The sequence below is a fragment of the Topomyia yanbarensis genome, chromosome 2, assembly GCF_030247195.1.
Source record: "Topomyia yanbarensis strain Yona2022 chromosome 2, ASM3024719v1, whole genome shotgun sequence".
In the NCBI taxonomy this organism is placed as follows: Eukaryota; Metazoa; Arthropoda; class Insecta; order Diptera; family Culicidae; genus Topomyia; species Topomyia yanbarensis.
The window spans coordinates 136433415-136458617 of NC_080671.1; the positions used below are offsets into that span (position 1 = coordinate 136433415).

At 39.2% G+C, this 25203-nt stretch overlaps 1 protein-coding gene across 4 annotated transcripts in view; it reads right to left on the reverse strand.

Annotated features, from left to right (window-relative positions):
• LOC131681453 (protein PALS2) overlaps positions 1 to 25203 on the reverse strand; it is a 133835-nt gene that overhangs the window by 30959 nt on the left and 77673 nt on the right. Inside the window, exon 3 of one of the 4 annotated variants that reach the window (XM_058962250.1) lies at positions 21964 to 23079. The exons of the other annotated variants lie outside the window; for them this stretch is intronic. Coding sequence (XP_058818233.1) covers positions 22276 to 23079 — 804 coding nt within the window. The 3' untranslated portion in view covers positions 21964 to 22275. Of the gene's footprint in view, positions 1 to 21963; positions 23080 to 25203 lie in introns of those variants that run through there. 4 annotated transcript variants of the gene reach the window in all.

Genomic DNA, 25203 nt, shown 5'->3' on the forward strand with positions numbered 1-25203 from the left:
AGCGCACGATATTCAAATTAGTACGGTTCAGTTATTGTCATTTTGCAGTCTCCGTGCAATAGACAAATCTCATACCAGCAGGTAAGAACTAAATCCATTATAAACACTTTACAACTTTACAACTTATCTTACATGAATGAATGTAAGATAAAAGCTGTAGCGCAATCCTTCCAACCTTATCATAATGCCCTTAATCGTTAAGAAATAGTAGTTCTCTTCCTATCGAGGGGGAACTAATCGACAAAACGGGTATGGAAATTAGCAATTCTATTAAAAGATCACACCTGTTTCGTAATAACGTATCGAGCCCTGCTTCATAATCTGTGTAAATAACGCTTAAAAGGGCGCACCGTATATCGAGGCCGCTTTGATCACTCGCATCGAAGCAAATTTTTGGCCTGAATGATGGTTCGGCAGATCAAAATTTTGAGAATTTAGCTCAGAACTATTCCATATATACAGATTTACATTATATTACATTTCTTAAATATGTTAAATCCAATACACCAACGCAGGGCCGCCACGTGGGGAGAGGGACGGGGTGTTTTCCCCCAGGCCCGCAGTTGCGGGATGGGGCCCGGACTTTGAACAGAAGGAATGATTCTGTCAAATATTTTATCAATAACAATTTATTTGAAAATTCAATTAGGATTTCAATGTTTGTATGATTTAATTTCCTACAATTCCTATCATAAAGTTAATCGTACATTACATTATATAGTTTATACTGCATGAAAGACTAATCAAAAGAAAACTTTGAAACTTAGAATTCAAAAACGATTTTAACGCGCAGTGGGCAAAAAGACCACATCTTTTTTTGTAAATTGCGCATTAAAAAACAAAAATTTATTTTATATTTCATACTTTACAACAGTTATCTCAAATAAAAATTTAAGTTAGTTAAAGTTAAAAGTTCTGGGCTCTCGAAATAGATTCGTATTTTACTAATTAATTCGAAACATTCAATCTGTGTATGGGTTTCAAAAAACAGTGGTATTTTAGAGATTAGTCCAATTGCGATTTTTTATTTCTTCAGGACGATATGTGACTTCTATTTCTACTTAATTCAATCCATCGTGGCTGCTAAATGAATCACAAAAGAATCTATTAGAAAGATGAATAAAGCTCAGCAACCTTCTTTTAGAATGCTTGACTGGTCAAATACGATTTATGAAACTAATTCTGAATAACTCCACAAATCAAGAAAGAACGTGAAAATCGACGAATTCATTTGAAATTTTTTATTTAAATACGAGAACCCGAAAGTTTTTACTATCTTTAACAAACTTTCTCAATTTAAAAAAAATCCGTTTTTTTTCTCTTGTTTCATATTTGCTTTTTTGTTTCTTTGTCGATTTCATCCAGATATTCAGGTTTTGTATCTTTCTATTTTCTTCATTCAATCTTATTTTACTTTTTTGTATATTTTGCCCCATATTTTTCATTTTCTATTTTTACCATTTTTGTGTCTTTTTTGAAATTATGGGACAAATTTAAAAAAAAAGACATGAAAATGACAAAAATAGAAAAAAGAAAATAAAAGGCAGAATATACAAAAAAGTAAAATAAGATTACATGAAGAAAATAGAAAGAATACAAAACATGGATGAAATGGAAAAGGAAACAAAAAAGCAAATATAAAACAATACAAAAATTGTGTATCTGTCCCATTTTTCAATTCGTTTCATCTTTTCATGTTTTTCCATTTTTGCATTTTATCTATCGTTTTATTCGTTTCTTTTGTATTCGTTTATTTAATTAATTTCATTAAATTTATTCAACTAAACTTTTATTTCCTATTATGTCTTTGCATTTTTTCATACATTCCAATAAACTTATTTTAGTATTTCTGTATCCTCCTTTTTCCATATATTTCATTTTAGGTTTCTCTCATTTGCTTGAAGTTTTTTTTTATTTTTTTCGTTTTAATTTTTTTATGTTGTGAAATTTTCTGTTCCCAATTAATCAGTTTTGAAATATATGCTTTTCTTTTGCATGGATTTTTCAATATTCGCCCAATTTTGATTACTGGTATGTTCCATTACCTTTAATATTTTCCTTTTTTACCCATTTAAACAGCTTTGAATTCCATGTTTTCTATTTTGCTACTATTTTCATGATTATGATCTTTTTGCGTTTCGTGCATGTTTTCGGTTTTCCATTTCGTCAATTTTTTCGCTTTTACTTTATAAAAATTTATTTTTGAACCCATTTATTTTTCAAAAATTTCTCTTATTTTTCTTCATGATAATATTCCTGTTTTTTTATTTTTTTTTGTAGGATTTTCATTGTTACCCATTAAAATCATTTCGATTTTACATATTTCTATGATTTCACTATTGTCTGTTTTGGGCTATTTCCACTTGTTCCTGTTTTCTATTTTTCCTTCAACTATTTATATTTATTTTTATTTATAACTAGCTAATACCCATCGCGCGTTGCTGCGACACTCTGCGAAATAGGAGGAAAACACAATTTGTTCCAAAGCGCCATCTGACGGGCAGATAATCTCCAACTAATAGCACACAAACACGCCCCATACCAAATACCTGCTGTGTGCAATTTTTTACGGAAATCGGTTAAGCCGTTTGGGAGTCTATAAATCATATACATACAAACTTTGACTTTTATATATATACTAGCTACAACCCATCGCGCGTTGCTGCGATTTTCAACGAAATAGGAAGAAAACACAATTTGTTCCAAAGCGCCATCTGGCGGGCATATAATCTCCAACGAATAGTACACAAACACGCCCCATAACAAATACCTACAGTGTATAAATTTTTACGAAAATCGGCTAAGCTGTTTGGGAGTCTATGAATCATATACATACAAACTTTGACTTTTATATATATAGACTAGCTAATACCCATCGCGCTTTGCTGCGACTTTCAACGAAATAGGAAAAAAACACAATTTGTTTCGAAGCGCCATCTGGCGGGCAGATAATCCCCAACAAATAGCACACAAACACGTTCCATAACAAATGCCTACTATGTACAAATTTTTACGGCAATCGGTTAAGCCGTTTGGGAGTCTATAAATCATATACATACAAACATTGACTTTTATATATATATATATATATATATATATATTTTTTGTTTTCATGGTTATTTCATTTTTTTAAAGTTCATTCTTGTATTTTATCATTTATTCTGTTTGAAACGTTTTGCAACAGTTTTAACATTTTCTTATTTACTTGTTTTCATGCTTCCCATTTTTTAATGCGGTAATAGTTTATATATTTCAAACATTTTGTATAATTTTGCTATATTACCGTCTATCACAGTGAATCCATTTCGTTCGTTTCTGTATTTGTTTATTATAGTCTTGTTTAACTGTTTTCCATGTCCATGAAGTTTTAATTTTAATTTCGTTATTTACCCGTTTTTCACTATTTTATCAATTTTGCAATATTTTTCTATTTTTCGATATTTGTCTAATTTTCTTTTTCATTTCCTTCGTTTAATTTCATTGATTTAATTATGCAATCGGTTTTATTTTGCTACTTCTTCAAATTGTTTTCATGCAAGCATTTTTTTTTAAATTTTTCCATTGTCTTAATTTTGTCTTTTTCTGTTGTTTCTCCGTTTTTGATCTTTTTTGATATTAGCAGGTTCTGATTATTTGTATATTTTCATTCTTTTCCCATTAATTCAATGTCATTTTGTACCTTTTTTCTTTTGCTTTATTTTAACTATTTATTCGTTTTCCCTCGTTTGTTCCTTTTGTACCAAATATTTAAATGAAGAAATCGCTAAAATCACCTGAATCAGTTTTCCCAGAAACCAAAAAAAAATCAGCAACACTACCGAACAAATGAGAAGTTTTACCTGACAAAGATTCGAAAAAATCCATGCAATACCGACTTCTGAATAAATATGAAAACTCAAAACCACTCAAAATTTCGTAGAGATATTTAAAAGGTCGACTTAAACTAAACGCATTTCTTTGCGCGATGTTCAACAAATTCGCAAAAAACTTTATTTGCATTCGTGCAGAACGATGACTTTATTATTTGACATTTCCTCTTAGACAGTGTCGTCCAAGCAAGAGAAGAAACACAGGGAAACGGGAGGAACAGTGTCCGACATTTTTCAGCATATGAAGCTGCCGAAGTTCACAAAGAAATATCTGGTTCGGCAGCTTTTCTGTACTTGTGGTTTTAAATGCGATATTTTTATTGCGACCGAGCCCGTCAACGAGGCCATTTATGTGAAAAATGCATGAAAAAACGCCAAGCAAGGTTGAAGCAATACGAGTATTCCGCACTATTTTGGACGAATTTTGAATACTATCATTACGGAAAAAGGAAATATAGTGGTATAACGCCTACAAGGCTCTGGTGGTGCCTAAGGACATGAACCCTCCCAACACGCTATAACTCGGCCCTATCGAGGAATATTGGTCCATCGTGAAGCGGAACCTAAAGAAGACTCAAAACTGTCAAAGTAAATTGTCTGTGGCGAACAAAGTGGACGAGGTTGCCGTACAGAATTTGATGGCAGTACTTAAAAGACGCTAAATCTAAAGCTTAGCTGAATATTTTTCTGCACTTTATGCTATTTGAAGTTATGAAAAAAATAAACATTGTTGTTTGACAAATTTGTGATCATAGACGACGCCGGTCGTTGAGTGGTAAGCATGACCGCCGCTCAGTACAGTGCGTCTGGCTTCAATCCAAACCGAGGTCGCTGGGATGTTCTGAGGTGAAAACTCTGTGTCACATCTTTATTCGCAAGGGAAGTAAAGTCGTTGGTCCCGGTGCAAATGAACCGATATCTGGTTTTGGAGTCACCTCTCAGGTGTCGGGGATAGGCACACAGTGCGAACAGAGACCAACGGAAAATAAACGAAAAAAAATGACCGTGCCACCCTTTGAAATACCCCTATAGTTCTCCATGAAATACAAAATAACTGATAATTATTTTTTCCAACATATATCGAGCTTAACCGTTTCTGTGTTCGAAAAATCTACAATGATGGAGGGGGCCTTTATGCCGGACCCCCCGGGCCCGTAATTTCTCTCTGCAGCCCGGCCCCAACTTGTTAATATAAATTAGATTACTTGTTATTCGAAGAACTTCTAAAATTTTGTTACGTATTGGTTTCGTAACGTTCTTATGGTGGTGGTGGGGCCACACTGTACTCACCAGCTATTAGGGTCGTTTCACGGTTGTCTCCGGGAGAAATTCACACTAGGCGGACTTTTCTTCCCACACTATGGTCACTGAGCGAATCGTAAATAATTTTCGGCGGAAGCAAGTACCAAAAAGGACTACATTATAAACAAAATGGACGACACAACTTGTATATAGAGACCTTACACTTGTAATTTATTATTAATTATTCTTTTGAAAACAAACAGAAAATATTTTTGAATTTTTACTTGCGCACTTTTATTCACCAAAACCTTCTCCTGGCGATACCGTTGCGGCCGTGATGATCGTTGGTCGACTTTCTTCAGGCTGGATGCGGGATGGGCTTCGATGGTGGTGCAGGAACAGACGGACGATGGCGACGGGGGACTCCAGATGAAGCAGCAACTCGGCCTATTTGTAGCGGAGGCCTGCGTTTCACTATTGGGCCCGGAGAGTGGTACAATGCGCACTTTATCTTCAACACGAGTGTCTAACACAAAGTCGAGTGGGATTTACAACGTTTTCGGTCTAGTAGAGCCTACCCTCCGGTAACTTGGGTACTGGCATCTACAATGGCGTAAATGACTTGCCAATCACAGACCGTTCTTGCACTCGCGTCGTACTAGTACGTTCACTACACGGAAACCGGTAACCACACTGATCCCACTCGACTGACCGGACAGAACCTTAACGTTCGTGTGGTGGTTCTGAACGGCGAAAACAAGATCCCACGGATCTGCTTATCACTGCACTTTTTTACGTTGGAAACGCGCGGTCACTTAATAACGGTGACAATCGCTGCTGCTGGTCTTCACTCCTCCGGGCCGATGAACTATTAGAGACCGCATTACTTTTTCGCGGTAGATTTTATCCTTGCCCTGTCCGTTTTCCAAAATATACCCACCGCGCCTCCTCGCATCCCACCCCGCATTTGATGACGGTGATGATGAGATGACAGGACGATGACGGTTGACATTTACAAAAATTTTATCGTTTTGGTTGGTGTCACGAAATATTTTTGGTACAAAAGCTATCAAGAATATTTAATGTGCGGTACTTGTTTCCTTGATTTTTTTTTTAAATATTGAACACTTATAACAAAAAAATATAATAACAAAATGAATAATAAACAAGCAAAATAAATAACAAATATAAATAAATAAATAAGCAAATAAATAAACATATGAATAAATAAGTATATAAATAAGTAGATATAAAAATAAATAAATAAATAGACAAAAAATAAATAAATCTCTGAACAAAAAAATAACAAAACCTACGTTTGACACCAACCTGGGCTATTAAGCAGAACTTAAACGCGACTCAAACATGCAAGCACGGAGTAGTAACGGTTTGACGTTTAAATTCTACTTAGACATTTACGAACAATAATTTCAAACTATAAACAAAGAACAGGCGTCGTCAAATACACGAGATAGACCGTACACTGTTATTTATTTATACGACAAAAAAAATAACAATATTTACAAATATATACAAGCTGGGCTCAGTGACCAAAGCGACGATATTGTGACCTAAGAAATCACAGGTCACAATTTTCCCCGACTCGGGTAAAAAAAAAACCCAAATGGTTTTTTTTTGAATGAATGCCGACTTCAAACGCGACTACTTCTTCCCGAGTGCCAGTTTTAATTTCGTGGAATGATTTTTCCAAAGGCCAGAGGAATCTGTCCCACGAAATTACGTGACGCTGAGGAAGTGAGCCTGCCCGTTTTTAGTCCCGCACACTCACCGATTTAGCTATCACAATCAGGTACGATTCAATCCATCCATCAATCCCAAAACAACTGTGAAAGTTTCACTGTCGAAATTGCCTATAATGCGTCAGAATAAAAGCCGTTGCTGCATTTGCTGAGTAGAATTATTGATCGGATACGCTTCAAATTGCGGAAAATTACCAGAAAGAATTCAGACGGAATTTGACATTTCTTTCTGCTACCATTACCGTCACAAGGGCTATCCTTGGACGAAACATCTAACACTACCGCTTACATACCGCACACACTCACTCAGAATTCAATTTGCTAGCCTTTCATTCCTCTTCATTTACACTCACATCCATGCCATAAATAACACTAAACACTAACTTTTAATTATGCTAGGGGCCCCTAAATTTAAATTTGTGCTTTACCGGACTCTTTTTCAAGAGTCGGAAAGACTATTACTTTTGTGAAATGGTTAACTCGTTGCGAACTTCTTTTACTCTCTCGACATGCGAGAGAAAACTAGCTGAAGTTACGCAGAATTAACCCATTCACACTTAGAGTGTAAAGTCGACTTAAAACTGGCGGCGGGCAAACGTAACCCCGTCGTAACCCAGCACAACCCTGTCGTCAGATTGTCTATTATCCGATCTGTCACAGCTACTCATACTCAGCTGACTAATGTTGATTGTTTATGTAGTGTTGAAAATAGGATGATTCGTGATGTTGGTAAGTATTTTTGATTGCTAATTATGTTTTTTTTTTGTTTTGTTTTAGATTGAACGTCGAAGCTTGCACCGTTATCTTTGAGATCGGTGGAGGATACCGGAGGACTCTGAGTGTTGGTAGATAGTGCAGCTGCCTTTTCGTTTTATTTGGACGTGCGAATAAAGTGTTTCAGTTTTCCTTTCTTTATACTTTTTTTTCCCGAAATCGTACAGCTGCAATGCGGAAATGATGCTAACCAGGTTTTAGATGGGCAGCCGGCCAAATCCCTAAACTTTTGCCCTTCAAATCTTCCAGCTCATAGGAGGACGACCCAATTTTCGCCTTGATGCGGCATGGGAGAAATTGTTGGCCGTACTTGGCATTGTAATTCTGGGCCGCACTTGACGGTTTCATATTTCTCCGATACACCAACTGGCCGTCTACAAACGATTTGGAAAATTTTCTGTGACGTAAGTTATAGCGATGTTGGGAAGCATTGTGAGCTTTCACCAGATTTTTGCGGACAAGGTCGTAGATTCGCTCAAACATTTTCGATCGTCGTTCTTCCATCTCTTCCGAAGTCAGCTTTACATCGAGACGGGTGAGTAAATGATCGGTGCCAACTTCAGAGTACTCGTGACCGTGATTAATGAAGTATGGTGTGAATCCAGTCGACGAGTGAACACTGGTATTCAAAACCATCTCGATCTCCGACACACGAGTGTCCCAAAGGCGTTGGTCCTCCCTCACGTATGTCCTGATAGCAGCATTGATAGTTCGGTTGACTCTTTCGACCGGGTTTGCCTGTGAGTGATATCGTGAGTTGAGCCAGTGGGCAACTTTGAAACGATCCAACAGCTCCTTGAACTCTTTGGAAATGAAACTGCTTCCGTTGTCAGTGATTATCACTTCAGGAACCGAGTTTCTCAGGAACCATTGGAACCCATTCGAAACCCCCCCCCCCACTCAGGAACCCATTTCGAAAAGTAGTCACAAACTACCAAAATGTGCTGACTACCGCGACGAGTGCCGGGGAGAGGGCCAATGAAATCCGCTGATACGATCTGCCAAGGGCGGGTGGCAATTTTCATGTTTCCCATGGCAGGTGCAACAGGGACGGAAGAAGCTTTGACTTCCTTGCACATTCCACACTGTTGAACGTACCGCCGTATTTCAACTGCCATCTTAGGCCAGTAGAATCTTTGACGGATCCGTGCAAGGGTTTTGTCGTAGCCTGGATGAAAGTAATCGTCGTGGTACTGTCGAAGAATATTAGGAACTTCGGTGGGCGGGGGAATCATTTTCCACTCGAAGCGAGTATCACAGGGATTATCGTTCACGGTGATAAACTTGAAGAGTTTACCATCGTCGATCTTGAAGTCTACAAAATCATCGGGCCGGCGAGCCACTTTGTCGGACATTGACGCGTACCACGACGATTCTTGAACAGCTGCGATGCTTCGCGAGAGGGCGTCCGGAACCACGTTCTCCTTGCCCTTGCGATGCTTGACGGTCATATCGAATTGCTGCAGATTCAACGCCCATCGGCTGCATCGTGACCCGACCTTCCATTTTGTACTGAGTATATGGGTCAGCGCGGAAGAATCGGTTATTAGGGTGAAGTGGTAACCCTCAATATACCCACGGAATGCATCGATGGCGAGAATGGCTGCAAGCGCTTCCTTTTCTGCGGCATGGTAGTTCTTCTGGGGCGTTGTCAGTTTATGGGAGTAGAATGAAATGACCCGCTCTACCCCATCCTGTTCTTGTGTGAGAACCCCAGCTACCGCCACGTCACTAGCATCCGTTTGGATACAGAACTCCTTGCTGAAATCAGGACTGCCCAAGACTGGTGAAGATATCAGCCGCTCTTTGATTTCGCAAAATGCCTGTTCGGCGTCATCGTTCCAACGGATGGTTTTCGTTTTGCTTTGCAGAAGGTTTGTGAGTGCAGCGGTCACCCCGCTAAAGTCTAAGATGAAGCGCCGATAGTAATTCGCCATTCCTAGGAATCTCCTTAGTTTTGTTACGGTATTGGGCCGTTCGTATTCGACAATAGGACGAACTTTTTCCGGGTTGGCTCGAAGACCGTCTGTATTAAGGAGATATCCCAGGAAGGGAATCTCAGACACTCCAAACTTAGACTTTTGGAGGTTTATGCTTAAGTTTGCTTCCCTTAAGCGACGTGCAATCTCCACTAGAAGGCGTTCATGGTGTTCGAATGTCTCCGTCACCACAACAATGTCGTCGAGATAGACGAAGACGTACGGTTCAAGCATCCCATGGCCCAGGACATTGTCCATCAGTCGTGCTAACGTAGCAGGACTGTTGATCAACCCAAAAGGCATCCGTGTGTATTGGAATAGCCCTTTACCCTGTACACAAAAGGCCGTGTACTTCCGCGATTCTTGGTCCAGTGGAACCTGGAGAAACGCTTCAGACAGGTCTATCGTGGACAGGTATTTAGCCTTGGGAAGTTGACCTAAAATTCGACCGGGATGAGGCAACGGATAAGCATCCCGAACAGTCCGCTCGTTAATCTTGCGCGCGTCCAAACAGAGCCGAACTTTGTTGGGCTTGATGACCGGCACACAGTTAAGCGACCAATCCGAGTTGCTCCGTTCCAAAATCCCTAAACCCAACAGTCGTTGCAGCTCGACGGCTACCAGATCCTGCGTCTTCGGAGACATCACGTATGGAAACTGGCGGACTGGCGGTTTATTTTTCCATTCCTCTCCCAACACGATACGATGCTGAGCTCGGTTGGTCAGGGTCAATTTCCCTTCTTGAGCAGGAAGGAAAAGTTTTTTGACGTTCTCGATCACCATAATTTCATCATCGGTCAAAATATTTGCAGAACTACGGTGTTCGGTAATAGATGCCGACGCCGTGGACTCAATCCCTTCACAGTTTTGCATCGCGGGCTGAATTTTGAATTTCCTCCAAAAATCCATTCCGCAGATACAATCTATGGACAGATTTGCAACTACCAAAGTAGGAACTATTTTCACACATCCTTGGAAAGCAAATGGAAGATGAGCCTGACCTTGAATTTGCAGTTCGTCTCCACTTGCAGACCGTAGAATCACGTTTTTGGAGGGACGATGCAACTTTTTGTACTTCAATTGCGAAAAAAGGGTTTCGCTAATAAGCGTATGATTGCTACCGCTGTCCAGGAGAGCACGTACCGGGCAACCGTAAATCTTTACGTGTGCGTACGGCCGGTTATCGTGGGGGACAGGGTAGGTAATTTGAAGAATTTCTGTAGATTCAGCGTAAATATCTCGGGTGGCCTGTACCCAGTAAGGGGGAGGCGTACGTTGAAGAAAACGGTCTTGACTTACGCGTTGGGTGTCTGCGAACGACGATTTTGGTTCGCGTTTGGTCCGTTTTTTAAACAAAACGGGCAATAGTTAGTCGGAAAACCGCGAAGACAGCACGTACTGCAAAATATGCCCCGAGGCTGTCTACACATCGCTACGTGATGACCAATCCTCCCGCAATTGTAACAGGTATTGGCCGGTGGGGGAATGTGCGTGTTTATCAATTCTTCCAACGTGAACTGTGGACGAGAATTGAACCCAGATGGCACCGCGACCGGGTCTGGTCGGGCGGTATTTTGAGACGAATTTTGACTCGTTTGGGTGTTCGGTAAGGATTGGTTGTTTTTGTTGGAAAGTTGATTGGGACGAGACGAATTAGTGGATGTGTGTGAACTGTTTCTATTTTGGTTGACCTGAGACACTGCTGCGGTTTGATCTATCACCTGTTGAGTCTGGGATTGGTTCTTGTTTTTTTTCTTCGAATTGTTTTCAGAGCTTTCGACCACTTGGACATTCCTGTCCGTCCCGAAAACCTTGTTGTATGCCGAGAAATTTAATGCATCTAATTTCTGTCCAGCAGCAACAAGTGTTTCAAGGTCGACTATCGGAATAAATGTCATTTGTCGCTTGTAGTCTACTCGCATATTCTGCTGTAGAATCTGTACTTTTTCGTAATCGGGAATCTGAACACTCATGGTTCTGAACAGTTTCTCGATTTCGAAATAGTACTCGTGGAAAGATTCATGTTTTTGTTGACGACGCTGGTAAATTTTCATTTTGATCAACGCGTCCAAATCAGGGTGCATGTAGGTGCGTTTTAATTCAAATACCAAATGCTGCCAATTCATCAATCTACCAGTGGTTCTTTGTGCCATATACCACTTGAGCGCTGAACCAACAAACAAATGCACAGCCGACTCGAAAAGCTCGACCTCCGACACATGCTCAGCTTGGGATAAAGCCTGTACAATTTCCAAAAACTCATTTAGCTTCAGCCCTTGATCGTCACCACTGTATTTAGTGATGTTCCATTTGGACACAGGAAGAGTGTGACGGTTGTGGTACGGTGCGGGGTACGGATTGTGTAGAACACCACTATACATGGGAGGTGAATTTCGTTTAGGGAAAGATGGGATAGCCGAAGCATGGTTGTACATCTCGGGATTTGCTCCAGTAGGATTAGAAATTCTCGTCGGATGATAGGGAATATTGTATGTATTGTTGGGAATTGGTATATTGTTAGAATGTAATGTACGATCTGGGATATTTTGAAAATTATGGTAACTAGATGAAGTATCGAATGAATTGGAAGGCTTTGTTGGCGGAAAATTATAGTTTTGAAATGTTCTGAAATTTGTATCGGGGTGTTGTGAATATGAAGTAAATTGAGCATGATCGGGAAGAGTTTGAGTTACAGCATCTTTTACTTCTCTTCGTCGAGCTAAATCGGCTTCTAGATCCGTAATTCTCGCTTGCAACGAATGGATCCACTCAAGATCATCCTGACTGAGAACGGAAACTCTCGGTCTAGGATTTTCATCTGCCTTGTCTGCATCCAACAGAGCTAAAAGATCATTTCCCTCTTGCTGATCCCCCTGTGAAGACGAAGCAGTACCCCGAAAGAAATTATCAACAATCTCCGCTAACTCAACTACCGTATTTTGCAACTGACTATGCAGGTTAGGCGACCCCCGCGAGTCCCTTAACACAGTCACTAAACGCATACCGACATGTACCATTCTAGTAAAACAAACCTTCTTTTCCTCTAAATCCTCCTGTTCCAAACAACCTTTTAACTCTTTAAACTTATGCGTACAAACCTCGACTTCCACAGTAGGATCACCCACTACTCTTCGTGGGCATTTTCCCGACGGATCATCCCTTTCCACCTTCAATTGGTCTCGCAGCCACTTGCGTTTTCGTGAGCGATCGAGACCGATAGACAAACTGACAGAACGGGCAGTCAGTTCATAATTCAGTTCATCGTCGGCTAAAAACTCCACACTCATATCAAAATACCAACCTTGGATCAACTCACTAGCTTGATCGAATGTGAGCTGTGCCATTGCCATTGTATAAAAAGGCAAAAAATAACAAATTTATCACAAACCACAAATAGTTTTAACACCCGCTAGAAAAGTAAACAAAAACCCGACAAGAAACAAATGTAATGGTATTAGTAAATGTCAAATTCAATCCGATCAATGCTACCTGTGTATGAAATATGTTCAAAACAAACGATCAATTTTTCTACTCAAGCACTAGCAAACGACGGCGTGCCAGATATACAATTTTTCATCACTCGCTACAATTCGCAATTCCACTAATCATAATTAACTTTCAGGATCAACTTCAAGTTTGGATATCGACCCAATGACTTCGCGATTAATGAAGTGAACAATGTGAATTGAATTTCTCCGGGAGACACAACGAAAAAGGGATTTGCTTCTGGTCTTGGAAACAAATCACTTTTTCTTTTATTTTGCGTTGGGCGCCAATTGTTACGTATTGGTTTCGTAACGTTCTTATGGTGGTGGTGGGGCCACACTGTACTCACCAGCTATTAGGGTCGTTTCACGGTTGTCTCCGGGAGAAATTCACACTAGGCGGACTTTTCTTCCCACACTATGGTCACTGAGCGAATCGTAAATAATTTTCGGCGGAAGCAAGTACCAAAAAGGACTACATTATAAACAAAATGGACGACACAACTTGTATATAGAGACCTTACACTTGTAATTTATTATTAATTATTCTTTTGAAAACAAACAGAAAATATTTTTGAATTTTTACTTGCGCACTTTTATTCACCAAAACCTTCTCCTGGCGATACCGTTGCGGCCGTGATGATCGTTGGTCGACTTTCTTCAGGCTGGATGCGGGATGGGCTTCGATGGTGGTGCAGGAACAGACGGACGATGGCGACGGGGGACTCCAGATGAAGCAGCAACTCGGCCTATTTGTAGCGGAGGCCTGCGTTTCACTATTGGGCCCGGAGAGTGGTACAATGCGCACTTTATCTTCAACACGAGTGTCTAACACAAAGTCGAGTGGGATTTACAACGTTTTCGGTCTAGTAGAGCCTACCCTCCGGTAACTTGGGTACTGGCATCTACAATGGCGTAAATGACTTGCCAATCACAGACCGTCCTTGCACTCGCGTCGTACTAGTACGTTCACTACACGGAAACCGGTAACCACACTGATCCCACTCGACTGACCGGACAGAACCTTAACGTTCGTGTGGTGGTTCTGAACGGCGAAAACAAGATCCCACGGATCTGCTTATCACTGCACTTTTTTACGTTGGAAACGCGCGGTCACTTAATAACGGTGACAATCGCTGCTGCTGGTCTTCACTCCTCCGGGCCGATGAACTATTAGAGACCGCATTACTTTTTCGCGGTAGATTTTATCCTTGCCCTGTCCGTTTTCCAAAATATACCCACCGCGCCTCCTCGCATCCCACCCCGCATTTGATGACGGTGATGATGAGATGACAGGACGATGACGGTTGACATTTACAAAAATTTTATCGTTTTGGTTGGTGTCACGAAATATTTTTGGTACAAAAGCTATCAAGAATATTTAATGTGCGGTACTTGTTTCCTTGATTTTTTTTTAAATATTGAACACTTATAACAAAAAAATATAATAACAAAATGAATAATAAACAAGCAAAATAAATAACAAATATAAATAAATAAATAAGCAAATAAATAAACATATGAATAAATAAGTATATAAATAAGTAGATATAAAAATAAATAAATAAATAGACAAAAAATAAATAAATCTCTGAACAAAAAAATAACAAAACCTACGTTTGACACCAACCTGGGCTATTAAGCAGAACTTAAACGCGACTCAAACATGCAAGCACGGAGTAGTAACGGTTTGACGTTTAAATTCTACTTAGACATTTACGAACAATAATTTCAAACTATAAACAAAGAACAGGCGTCGTCAAATACACGAGATAGACCGTACACTGTTATTTATTTATACGACAAAAAAAATAACAATATTTACAAATATATACAAGCTGGGCTCAGTGACCAAAGCGACGATATTGTGACCTAAGAAATCACAGGTCACAATTTAACGGATTTAAGAGTTGATAATGTTCTCATATTTATGTGGCTAACACTCAAATGAACAACTCACATTGTACGGTGTATACTAGAGTGACAAGAAAAAAATGACTCCTATCGGCCCACCCATGAGTCGATTCCTAGTCCCACCAAAAGTCCTTGCTCCAAATTTGAAGCAAATCGGACATGTCTAGCTACCGGACCAACGTGCCTGAAGTTTGTATGGGATTTTTCGACAATTTGTATGGAGAAAACCCACTAGATCGCATTTTCGCCAGTAGGTGGCACTGTGTGCATCGTAATATCACTGTAAGTGAAAATAAGAAAGATAATTTAATTGTCTACAACTTTGTCGAAGGCTACTAGTTCATCCGGCTTTGTTAAAAGAAGTTGTTAAAGTTTTAGCGAAGTGATGCCTGAGTCAGTTTTTCATAGGGCCTAGCAGTGCATGGTTGTGTATCAGTACAGTAAGATTCCGTTTTTGGCATGCTCCATTTCTGGGAAAAAAGTTCCGTTTTTTTGCAAAATTGTTTTTGTTCATAGTAAATCTTTTAAAAAATGCTAAATACGCATTTTGTTATAATAATGTGTATCACTTTTAACTTTATTTCCGAACATAGAAGTCATATTAACTATATTTTATGGGGGCGAACATAGCGAATAAAATTAAATTTGCTGATTTTTTTCTATCTTTTCATTCTTTTTCACATATTCTTATATAACTAATGTTCTTGTAACAATTATGATGTCACAAACTGAAAATATAAGCTTTTAAGGTAAGGTTTCATTTTTGGCACGGTTTCAGTTTTGGCGACTAAAAAAAATGTTACCAAAAACGGAATCCTACTGTACTCGATTCCCACGAACTAAACATGTTTGCGAAATAATGGTTAGGTTTAGCTCAATAGCATGTTCAGAAGAATTATAATAAATAATACGAGCCATGTTTTGGTTAGAAAATTTTAATTCCACATGTTATCGTATAGAGGGCGCCAACACTAACTTTTCAACGGAGAGAAATAGAAATTAGGTGTCTTCTACAAAGTTGTAGAACAGGCATTTTTCAGTAATTCTTCCGAATATCTCGATATTTCATCTCTCTTCTATGAAAAGTTAGTGTTGGCGTTCTCTATGCGGTCACAGGTGTAAATACAGTTTTCGTATCAAAACATGCCTCGTATTATGCACTAAAATTCTTCTAAATATACTAGTGAGCTAAACTACATTATGTATCAGTCTAGCTGTAGCCAAACGATTATTTCGCAAAAATGTATGATTGGCGGACATCGAGCACTAATACATAGCCATGCGCTGCTAGGCTCCTTGCAAAACTGACTCAGACATCACTTCACTAAAAGTTTAATAACTTCTTTTAACAAAGCCGGATTGACTAGTAGTCTTCGACAAAGTTGTAGACAATTAAATTATCTTTCTTATTTTCACTTACAGTATTCATACACGATGCATTTCACGTGGATTTACCATGCCATTTTTGTTGAAAGCTACGAAACCGAGGTAAAGTAGCTTTCCGGCATAGAAGTTTCCTTTATGGGGTTCTTGAACCAAAGCTATGTAAGCCTTTCATTCCTGCACAAGGTGGGATAGATTCATAGTTATTTATGCTGAAGATTAATTTGTACTACTCTAACCATACTCGATCACAGCGCTACACATTTCATCATCAACACTTGTTGTACAACAACTAGAAGAACCGAACATGTTCGCTTATAATCGCCTATAGCGAACCCCGAAGTGGGTATTAGAGACATGACCATCATTTGAATCCCACGTTTTTCGAAGAAACAAACGTCCACTGTGTCAGAGATTCGCGTAATACAGTATGAGTAAGACCCACGAAAGTTTATGCGCGATGGGCATATTTTAGTCCTGCCAGCCAGTCAGTCCTCGGCTCGGAGAAACGCCTTGACTTGAGGACTCCTGTTTTAATTCGCCGCTTACGACATGGGAGCAGGAACTCAGTGGATAAATTCTTGATTGAGAAATTTCAACCCACCGGATGTCACAAGGCTGGTTTTGCCCGGAGAAAGATAATAGATTGTTTTCAACCTCCTAGTGGACCACAGCCACATTTACATTGTCTAGCATGGGTTACTCCCGCATGATTGGCTCCCATCTGACTGCCCAACCAATTTGACATGCGTATCAAGTGTGTTCGTAGCACCCAAGCTTGAATTATTCAGAATTAAAAATCGAACTATTAGATCAATTAATTAATGCACAATTTATTAGTTCCGATAATCAATCACGTTACGTCAATTGCTCGCGGCGGCTTTGCATTACAGCCATTTGCGTCACTTCGGCGAGAATGCAGTTTAGTAGAATCGGAACGAAAATGTAATGTACCTTCGCGTCAGGCTGCCATAGAGATCCGTGCCCACAACAAACAAGTCAGTTGTGCGAACGCACGCGCGTGTTCTGAAGTTCGGTCTCTAACACCATACTGCGACTGCGACCACCTACCTGTACAATACGTCACACCACAGACAAGGGTAAGTCATCTATCTTCAGGGAGGCGGTTTATTATGCATACAATTTACTATTCATGATCCAATTTTTTGCTTACTCATTCGCTCGGTATACCGTAGCCGGACCTGTTTATGTTCGTAAGTATAGTCTATTCAGAATTATTTAGAATCCGTGTTTAATAGTTTATGTTAATCTACACATTCGTTTTCGACTACGAATCGTGATAACAATAACATCATGAAAATCTGTGTTACTATTCTCAGTAAGCCGAACATATGACGCTTCCCCCTATCTATGTGCAGTATCGACTGCACCCCACAGCGAAGGTTTCATCGACAATGTAATGGCCTGGTCAGTGTGGGTGTAGGAATTCGGAAAAACAAAATACCCTTTACAATGATAACCTAATTCAACTGAGTACCGTTGCAGCAGGTAAACGAGAGGTAAAAGGTGAATGACATATTAATGTGGGACATGTCGTAGTTTGGACGGTAAATTACTGTATCATTGGTAATTCGTTCGGGTTTGTCTACTGCAGTCAATTTTTGGGAATGGGTTTTTATTATATACGTCATTATATTTTTATTCATTATGTTATGTCACAGAGTAAACGTAGTAGGAGAAAACACTGCGTTTTGTTGTAGAATTCGGCGCGAAGACTGCTACTTCACAAGATGTTTAAAAAATTGTATCAATAGTAAAATTTAAATTGACTGATACATAATGTAATTTGGAAAAACAAAACTTCGGATAATCGCGAAAAATTTCTCCACATCAGCAGCGTAGCCAGGGGAGGCGGGTGCTGACTGCTAGCCACGAACTTTACCAAGTACACAAACATGCTGATACTAGAAGTTTTATTAAACACGGCAGACTACAGTGGGCTGGACATTAGAGTGGGACATGGTTATATGAAAAAAAATAAAATTTTGCTCCGAGTAATTTTTTATTTCCCAATTAGCTCCCAAAAAAACTCTGCAAAATTTTAGCTCGATCGGTGAAACTATATTTTTGCGCTCACGATTTCAAGTTTACATGGGATTTCGTATGGGGAAAACGTCTTTTGCAAAATAATTCTTCTAAAGGTCGCCCGTTACCTCCTAAAAGTAAATGGATGTCTGATTTTTATTGGAAATTTATCAAGGAAACAAAGTTTAGAAGACCGCGAAACGATCTGATGTTTGTAGAAAAAGTTAATAAGCAAAAAACCGATTAATGCCCTGAAGTTTGACGAAAATTTCACTTTTCATAGCATCACTGCTGCTGACGGTCGAATTATATACAAAATTTTTATCTTTCTCTTATAATGTACAAAAGAAGCTTAAATTTATCTCTCAAATCTCTTGAGAAGTGGCCAAATAGATAAATGGTTCAGACACATTAAAAGAAGTTTAAATAAAATTGCGCGTAATTGGACAACCAACAACAGTGATTCTACAAAAAATGAATATTTTAACAATTTTAACAATCGGTTTCTGCCTAATAACTTTTTTCTCGAGCGTCAGATCGTTTCATGGTTTTCGAGATTTTGTTTCTTTGTTAAATTTCCTACAAAAGCCATATAACGATTTATTTTTAGAAAGTAATGGGCGACTCCTGGAGGAATTATTTTGTGAAAGTTAATTTTCCCATACAAAATCCCATGTAAACTTTAAACAGTGGGCACAAAAATATAGTTTCAGGGATCGAACTAAGAATTTGCACAGTTGTTCTAAGACCCAAATATCACCCAAAAAGTTGCTCGGAGCAGGAATCTAATTTTGTCCCACCCTCCTGAACATGCAGCGCGAATGCTGGAAGAAAGACCAGCTATAGCTATGCTCAGTAGAGAACCTGAAAGACGTGGTCGACTTCAGAGCGGGCCAGACCCCGCACTAGCTAGTTGTGGCAGGCATTCAATGAGACTGAAGACTGGAAGCCCAAGATTGAGTAACCTGGAAATCTAAAATATATTCAGTCGTGATTGCACTCGAGTGATGTTTAATCATGTATATGCCACTACTTTTTGTTCAAAGTTATTTCCATTCATTTTGATTTGAGGGTGCGGTAAAAGCTGCGACAGCCATTTGGTCCAAGCGGGTTCGCGGCAACGCAACCTATTAACGCCTTCAGTCCGTATTTTTAAAACCCGTGCGCGGCGACGTTCGACATGGAATAACTTGGTTACAAATGGCGAGCTATTTTTCTGTCGGCGACATGTTGTTAAGTACTAAAAGAAGTATATGTGTTTTTTCGAATGAAAATGAAGTCAAGAAGATCCTATTTTCATGTTGACAAATATACACAGTTTATAAAAAACAACATTGAAACTTTTCGAATCGGAATAAATCACGAATAATCTGTATCTCTTGACGATTTAGTTGCCGATTTTACAATCGAAATCGGTCAATAGGTTCGCTCACAATAAATTTTTGAAACCAAGCGGACTATAAACTTTAAGTGGTAGTATAACCATCAAAAACATTTTTCGCGAGATCCACCTGGATATGATCTGATGAGACGAAGTCGAAATCAAATTTGATAACAAATTTGATAAATGATGCTTTATTTGCATGGAAAATTTTTCATGCGTAATTATGACAAGTCATACATATTTCGTCATCAATACACAGTTATGACATGTGTGAGTGCGATATTTGTTTACATTTTTAGCAAAACTCTCAATATAGTCAACCGATATTCGCAATAATTGAGTTATTGATACAAAATAGATAAAAGCATAAATTGTCTTCTCTACATTGTTTCTGCCGTTTATAAGTTTCAAGATATTCAATCTCAAACTTTAAAAATCGTTTTTCTCGAACTGTGCCAAATGGCGCTGGTCCTAAAATAGCACAACAGTGACGAAATACAACTGAAAAAATTACCTTCCACTGAAATTCTAATTTAACCTATTTTGACTCAAACTCGTTACACCTGATACTTGGACAAACTTTTTCTAGGGAATTCCTCATCCACTGCTATCAAATACAAAACACAGTCTTGAATGTCATCATCTGATATACAAAGGTTTATCCATAATGTGACCATATCAGACGAGTAAAAACCCAGGGCAGTCAGAACAACTCGCTCGTACCTGGTGAAATTCTCCCCCGGTTTTCACCAGCAGAACTCTGCCAGAATATCTTTCATGAGAAGTCGATCATCGAGCACACAAACAGCAAAGGTTTCAAGCGGTTGATGGAGCAATCTGCAATCTTCAATTGAGCACTGAATACACGTTACTGAAGTAGTGCAGAAAAATCAACGGTCCCAACTAGATTCCCTGGGTTATTCTTTACGTGTAAGTAAATGTGGGTGCCTAGCAATCTCCAATTGTAACAATTATCTCTCTATCTGTAAATGAAAAACGAAACAACTTGAAATTCATCCTTGAAATTCAACATCAAAAATGTAAACATAGCGAAATTCAAACACAGAGAAACAAAGGCTAATCGGTTTGGAAAAACTGCCCGGCATAGCTGTCGGAATAATAGCAGAATTTTAACGCGCCATTTTAATAATTTTGACAGGTTCCCAAATCTTGACCAATATCCGCTGGTTGCTAGACTTTCTTCCAAGCTATGTAAGCTGCATGCCTCGTTGTTTTTCTTTTCAGATTCCATGTAATTGGTAATTGAAAAGAGAAATAACGAGGCACTGTTTTAAAGATTTCAAAGAGACATCGGATGATACAAGTGAGAGATTTGATTGTATTAGGTTTTGTTTCTCGTACTCTGCTTTAGAGTGTGTTTGCGTTGTAGTTATGGCTATTAGCGGCCGTAACTGCGACCTGTTCCAGAGAGAATCAAACGAAAATTCAATGAAATAAAGATATTTCTTGTTTAGAGAAGAAAAACCAGGACAAATCAAGCATTTTCCTCGACATCCCAGGATATCATCAGGACATCCAGTTATAAACCAGGACATGTCCCGCGAAACCAGGACGTATGGAAGGTAATACAAATAACGGCCGCATAACACTCGTGGCATTTTTCTTACTTACTCTGTTCTGCCTTTTTAGCTGAACGTTTGATCCGCAAATAGGGGCAATAATTCCTGGTCGTTATTTCTATCAATTCATTCAAATTATACTAATAAACTTTGTCAACACAACTCCATGAAGTAGAATTATTATCAACGAGCTACCTGTAATAATATCTGAAACGTGTTTTTGACGCTACCTATCATCTTGAAACATTCCACACACACCCACCCGAAAAAAAACTGTTAAAAACCATTAGCACGTGCGCCCGCTTTAGTGCAGTGAAAAAAAGAATAAACACCATCAAGATAGGAACAGAAATTCAAAGCGTCTAGAACAGCAAATAGAAAGTTGAACTCAAGTAAAAAAAGAACAGAAAAATGCAGGGTCATTGATCTGACCTCGAAAAAGAAACACAGAAAGTGACGCTCCCGTGGAACAGGGGAACACGATAGCAGCAGCTACTGACCACAAGTGAGAAGCGATACCACAGTAAAACACGATTTTTAATGGCATTTCAGTTTTATTAATTATTTATCTTATCAGCTAAATCAAATCTTGTAAAACAGATTTCTTTTCACATTACGCGGTTCAAGAAGAGAATAGAGTCGTTTCGATTAAAATGCACGTCTACACTCCGTTTAATTGTCTTCAGCTGCGACACTGTCAATTGTCACTGCATGTACTTTTTAACCATTCTAAAACCTAGATTATTGGACGGACTTAGTAGCTATTTTATGCATAAACGCGTTCGTCGCTTAACATCTAATGATTTGTATGATTTTTGTTTATCGAGATTCTGGCCTTCATCGTTTTGTGCAACCGGCCTCAAACCACACCCCCAACGGGCATCGTTGAAACCGTGCTGTGTGGTGTCGTAGGTCGTGAACCGGCCAGTGAGTGTGCTACCGAAGCATTCAGCGACTGCATCGTACCCATTCGAAGATGGGCCAAATCTTCCAGCTTGGTTAGGTCAGCCAGTTCCAGATAGAGCGAATAGACCATCACCCATCCGTACACCGACGCGAGTATGATCAGAATCCATATCAAGGTGATCAGAATGTTGTAGGCGAAGATCAGATCGTTGACGATTGAGAATAGCAACAGCGCTAGAAATCTGAATATGGTGAACACGGCGAAAGTCCAGAGCCAAGGAACTACTCGGTTCTCGTGTTCCTTACGTAGGGCATGCACCAACATGATACTGGTCACAAATGTTACGAGACCTCCTATCAAAGAGAATAACGCCGCGATCATCAATCCATTCCGAACGTGCTTGTTGCCGACGTAGACGAACTCGTAGGAGATTATATAGTAACCGTAGTGTGTGGACCCCGGAGCGGCCATCACAAGGCAGTAAATGTCAAAGATTGCCGTAAAAATCGTGAACAGGGCGACAAAGATCGAAAACGTTCCGGTAATAATAGCTCCTCGCTGAATGTCCATGTACTTGTTATTGTGCAGGATCGGCTTCTGGTACCAAGGTATTCGAAGCGATTTCAGTGACTTTGATCGCTGCGAGTGCAGATTGGACTGCGACCGGCCGGTGATGTGCGAATAAACCGACGGTGTCGACCTGTAGGTCGACGGAGTCTTCCGTCCATAATTCATCGTTCCACTCGACGTTTCCGGCTGCAAACATACAAAACATACAATGCATTCAATGCTTCCAGATAATCATTACACTACAAACAATAATCTTCGTTCGCTTAAAACAGCCACTTGTTGCAAAGCAGCACCCGGTGACAGAGAAATGTACACTTGAACTTGACTCGGAACGGTACCGGACCAGACACTTGATGGGACAGCGAGCGCGTGATTGTGACGAAATTGACAGATGTCTGATTCGCAGACAAAACAGTAATCGAACAGAACGCGATAAAATGGCACTGGCGGGCAAGGATATTGATCAAACGAGAAATAACAACCGACAAAACAACAAACATAAGAGGACAAAAACGCGAAGGTTGGTGAAAATATTTTCTATCTGGATCAGGATTCAATTCGATTCAAAGTGAGTGACGTGTTTGGGAAATCGATAAAAATGTGCCATTTTATCGGGGGCTAGTCCTGTTTTACCTCAAACCAGCCGAAGTGGTTTTGGTTCTGGAAGGCCCTCTTACGCGAGTCGTTTTGTTCAGCTGTAATTTCTCGTCATCGGAGCTTTTTGATTACAGTGCCAGTTTTAGCGCAAAATATACACTTATAGAGTAAGGAGTTAGATGTCATCGATAGCACGGAAGTTATATGATGTTGTTACGTGGGACGATTGTTTCAGCTGTTTCGGTTGGTCGGATTGTGGATGCATATGTGTTTTGAAAGAGTCAAGAATACGTCCCATATACAAATAAAATCAAGAAATTTAAGGAGCTAGCTGAGACAGAAAACGTTATTTGTATTGTTTTGGTCGTGCATTAAACTATCCATAAGAAAAGTTTTTCCACATGTAATCGACGTACTACAAAAAGATATTACAATTTTTTCAAGACTAACCAAATACCGAGGAACACGTCTTATATAGCAATTTTCTCGAACCATGTTTTCGAAGTCCACAGCTAAAAAGAACCCTATAAAATCCCATTCAATGAGGTCTAACAAAAGCATCCATCGCAATTAACAGAATGATGCAGGTTATATGAAGATTATATGTTATAATATATAATATCATAAACGTTTAAATATCATTCCCAATAACTTCAGGGAAGCTCAGGGTTATTTAGCGGTGGTTTCAGTTTTCATTGTTTACCACTTCGGTTTAGGTAGATCTTGCAAGATAGAACACGTTTCACACATCTTTGATTTTTAACAAAGTACTTGATGCATTGTCTTCATTTTCATGAATGTATATGTGAGGTGGAGATCCCAACAACTTACTTCGATACCGGAGTGAATTGGTGATACGTGAAATGGTACTTGTTTTATAGCATATAAATTACGCATTTAGAAGATATTCCTAATAATTTTCACTTCCATGATGTTGTTCGTAATTAAAGTAACTTTATAGTGTTGATAATGTTACGTAAACTTGTGAGATGTGTCACAAGACCATGATTTCTATTTCAATTCACATACAGTTTTGTATAGGTCCCTTTTATTGGCATGTGAACTATTTCACGAAACTTAAAATATTGTTCATAGATTGATTCAGGCCTCGAGAGCTAGCTCATGATTCGTAGTATATTAGTCATGATCCACCAGTCGGCCAGTGAAATAGTTCAAGAAATCATAAAAGAGTTTCACCATTCATGCAATTTTGATCATGGTCTCAATATTGTCACGTGAACAATTTCTCAGAATTCGACATATTTTTCATAGATCCACATTTGGTTTGTGAACTGGTTCTTGTTTGGTTCACTACCTATATTGTGTGCTCGTGAATAAGTTCATAAATTTAGAAGGTATCCTAATCATTTTCAATTTATTTTAACTCTACTCAACTACTTGAACATGAATTATCACATGAATTATTCTACAAACTTTTGAATACTTTTCATAGATTCATTTCGTTTTCGAGCGCTCGGTCGAGACACAAGTGTTTTGTTGCCAGTCCGTGCAGTGTATAGCGACAAAGAATAGTGCTAATCCGTATTCAAGGTTATTTTGCGCAATCTCTGCCACGTCGAAGTTGCAGTCTTTTTCCCCTTCTTTTGTATTGCTGTTTCTGAGTACCGTTAGCCGGCCAATGACCAGTGAAGCAGAGTTCTTCTAGTAAGCCGTCTGGATTCCGTTATACACACAAGTTAAGCATATACCGTT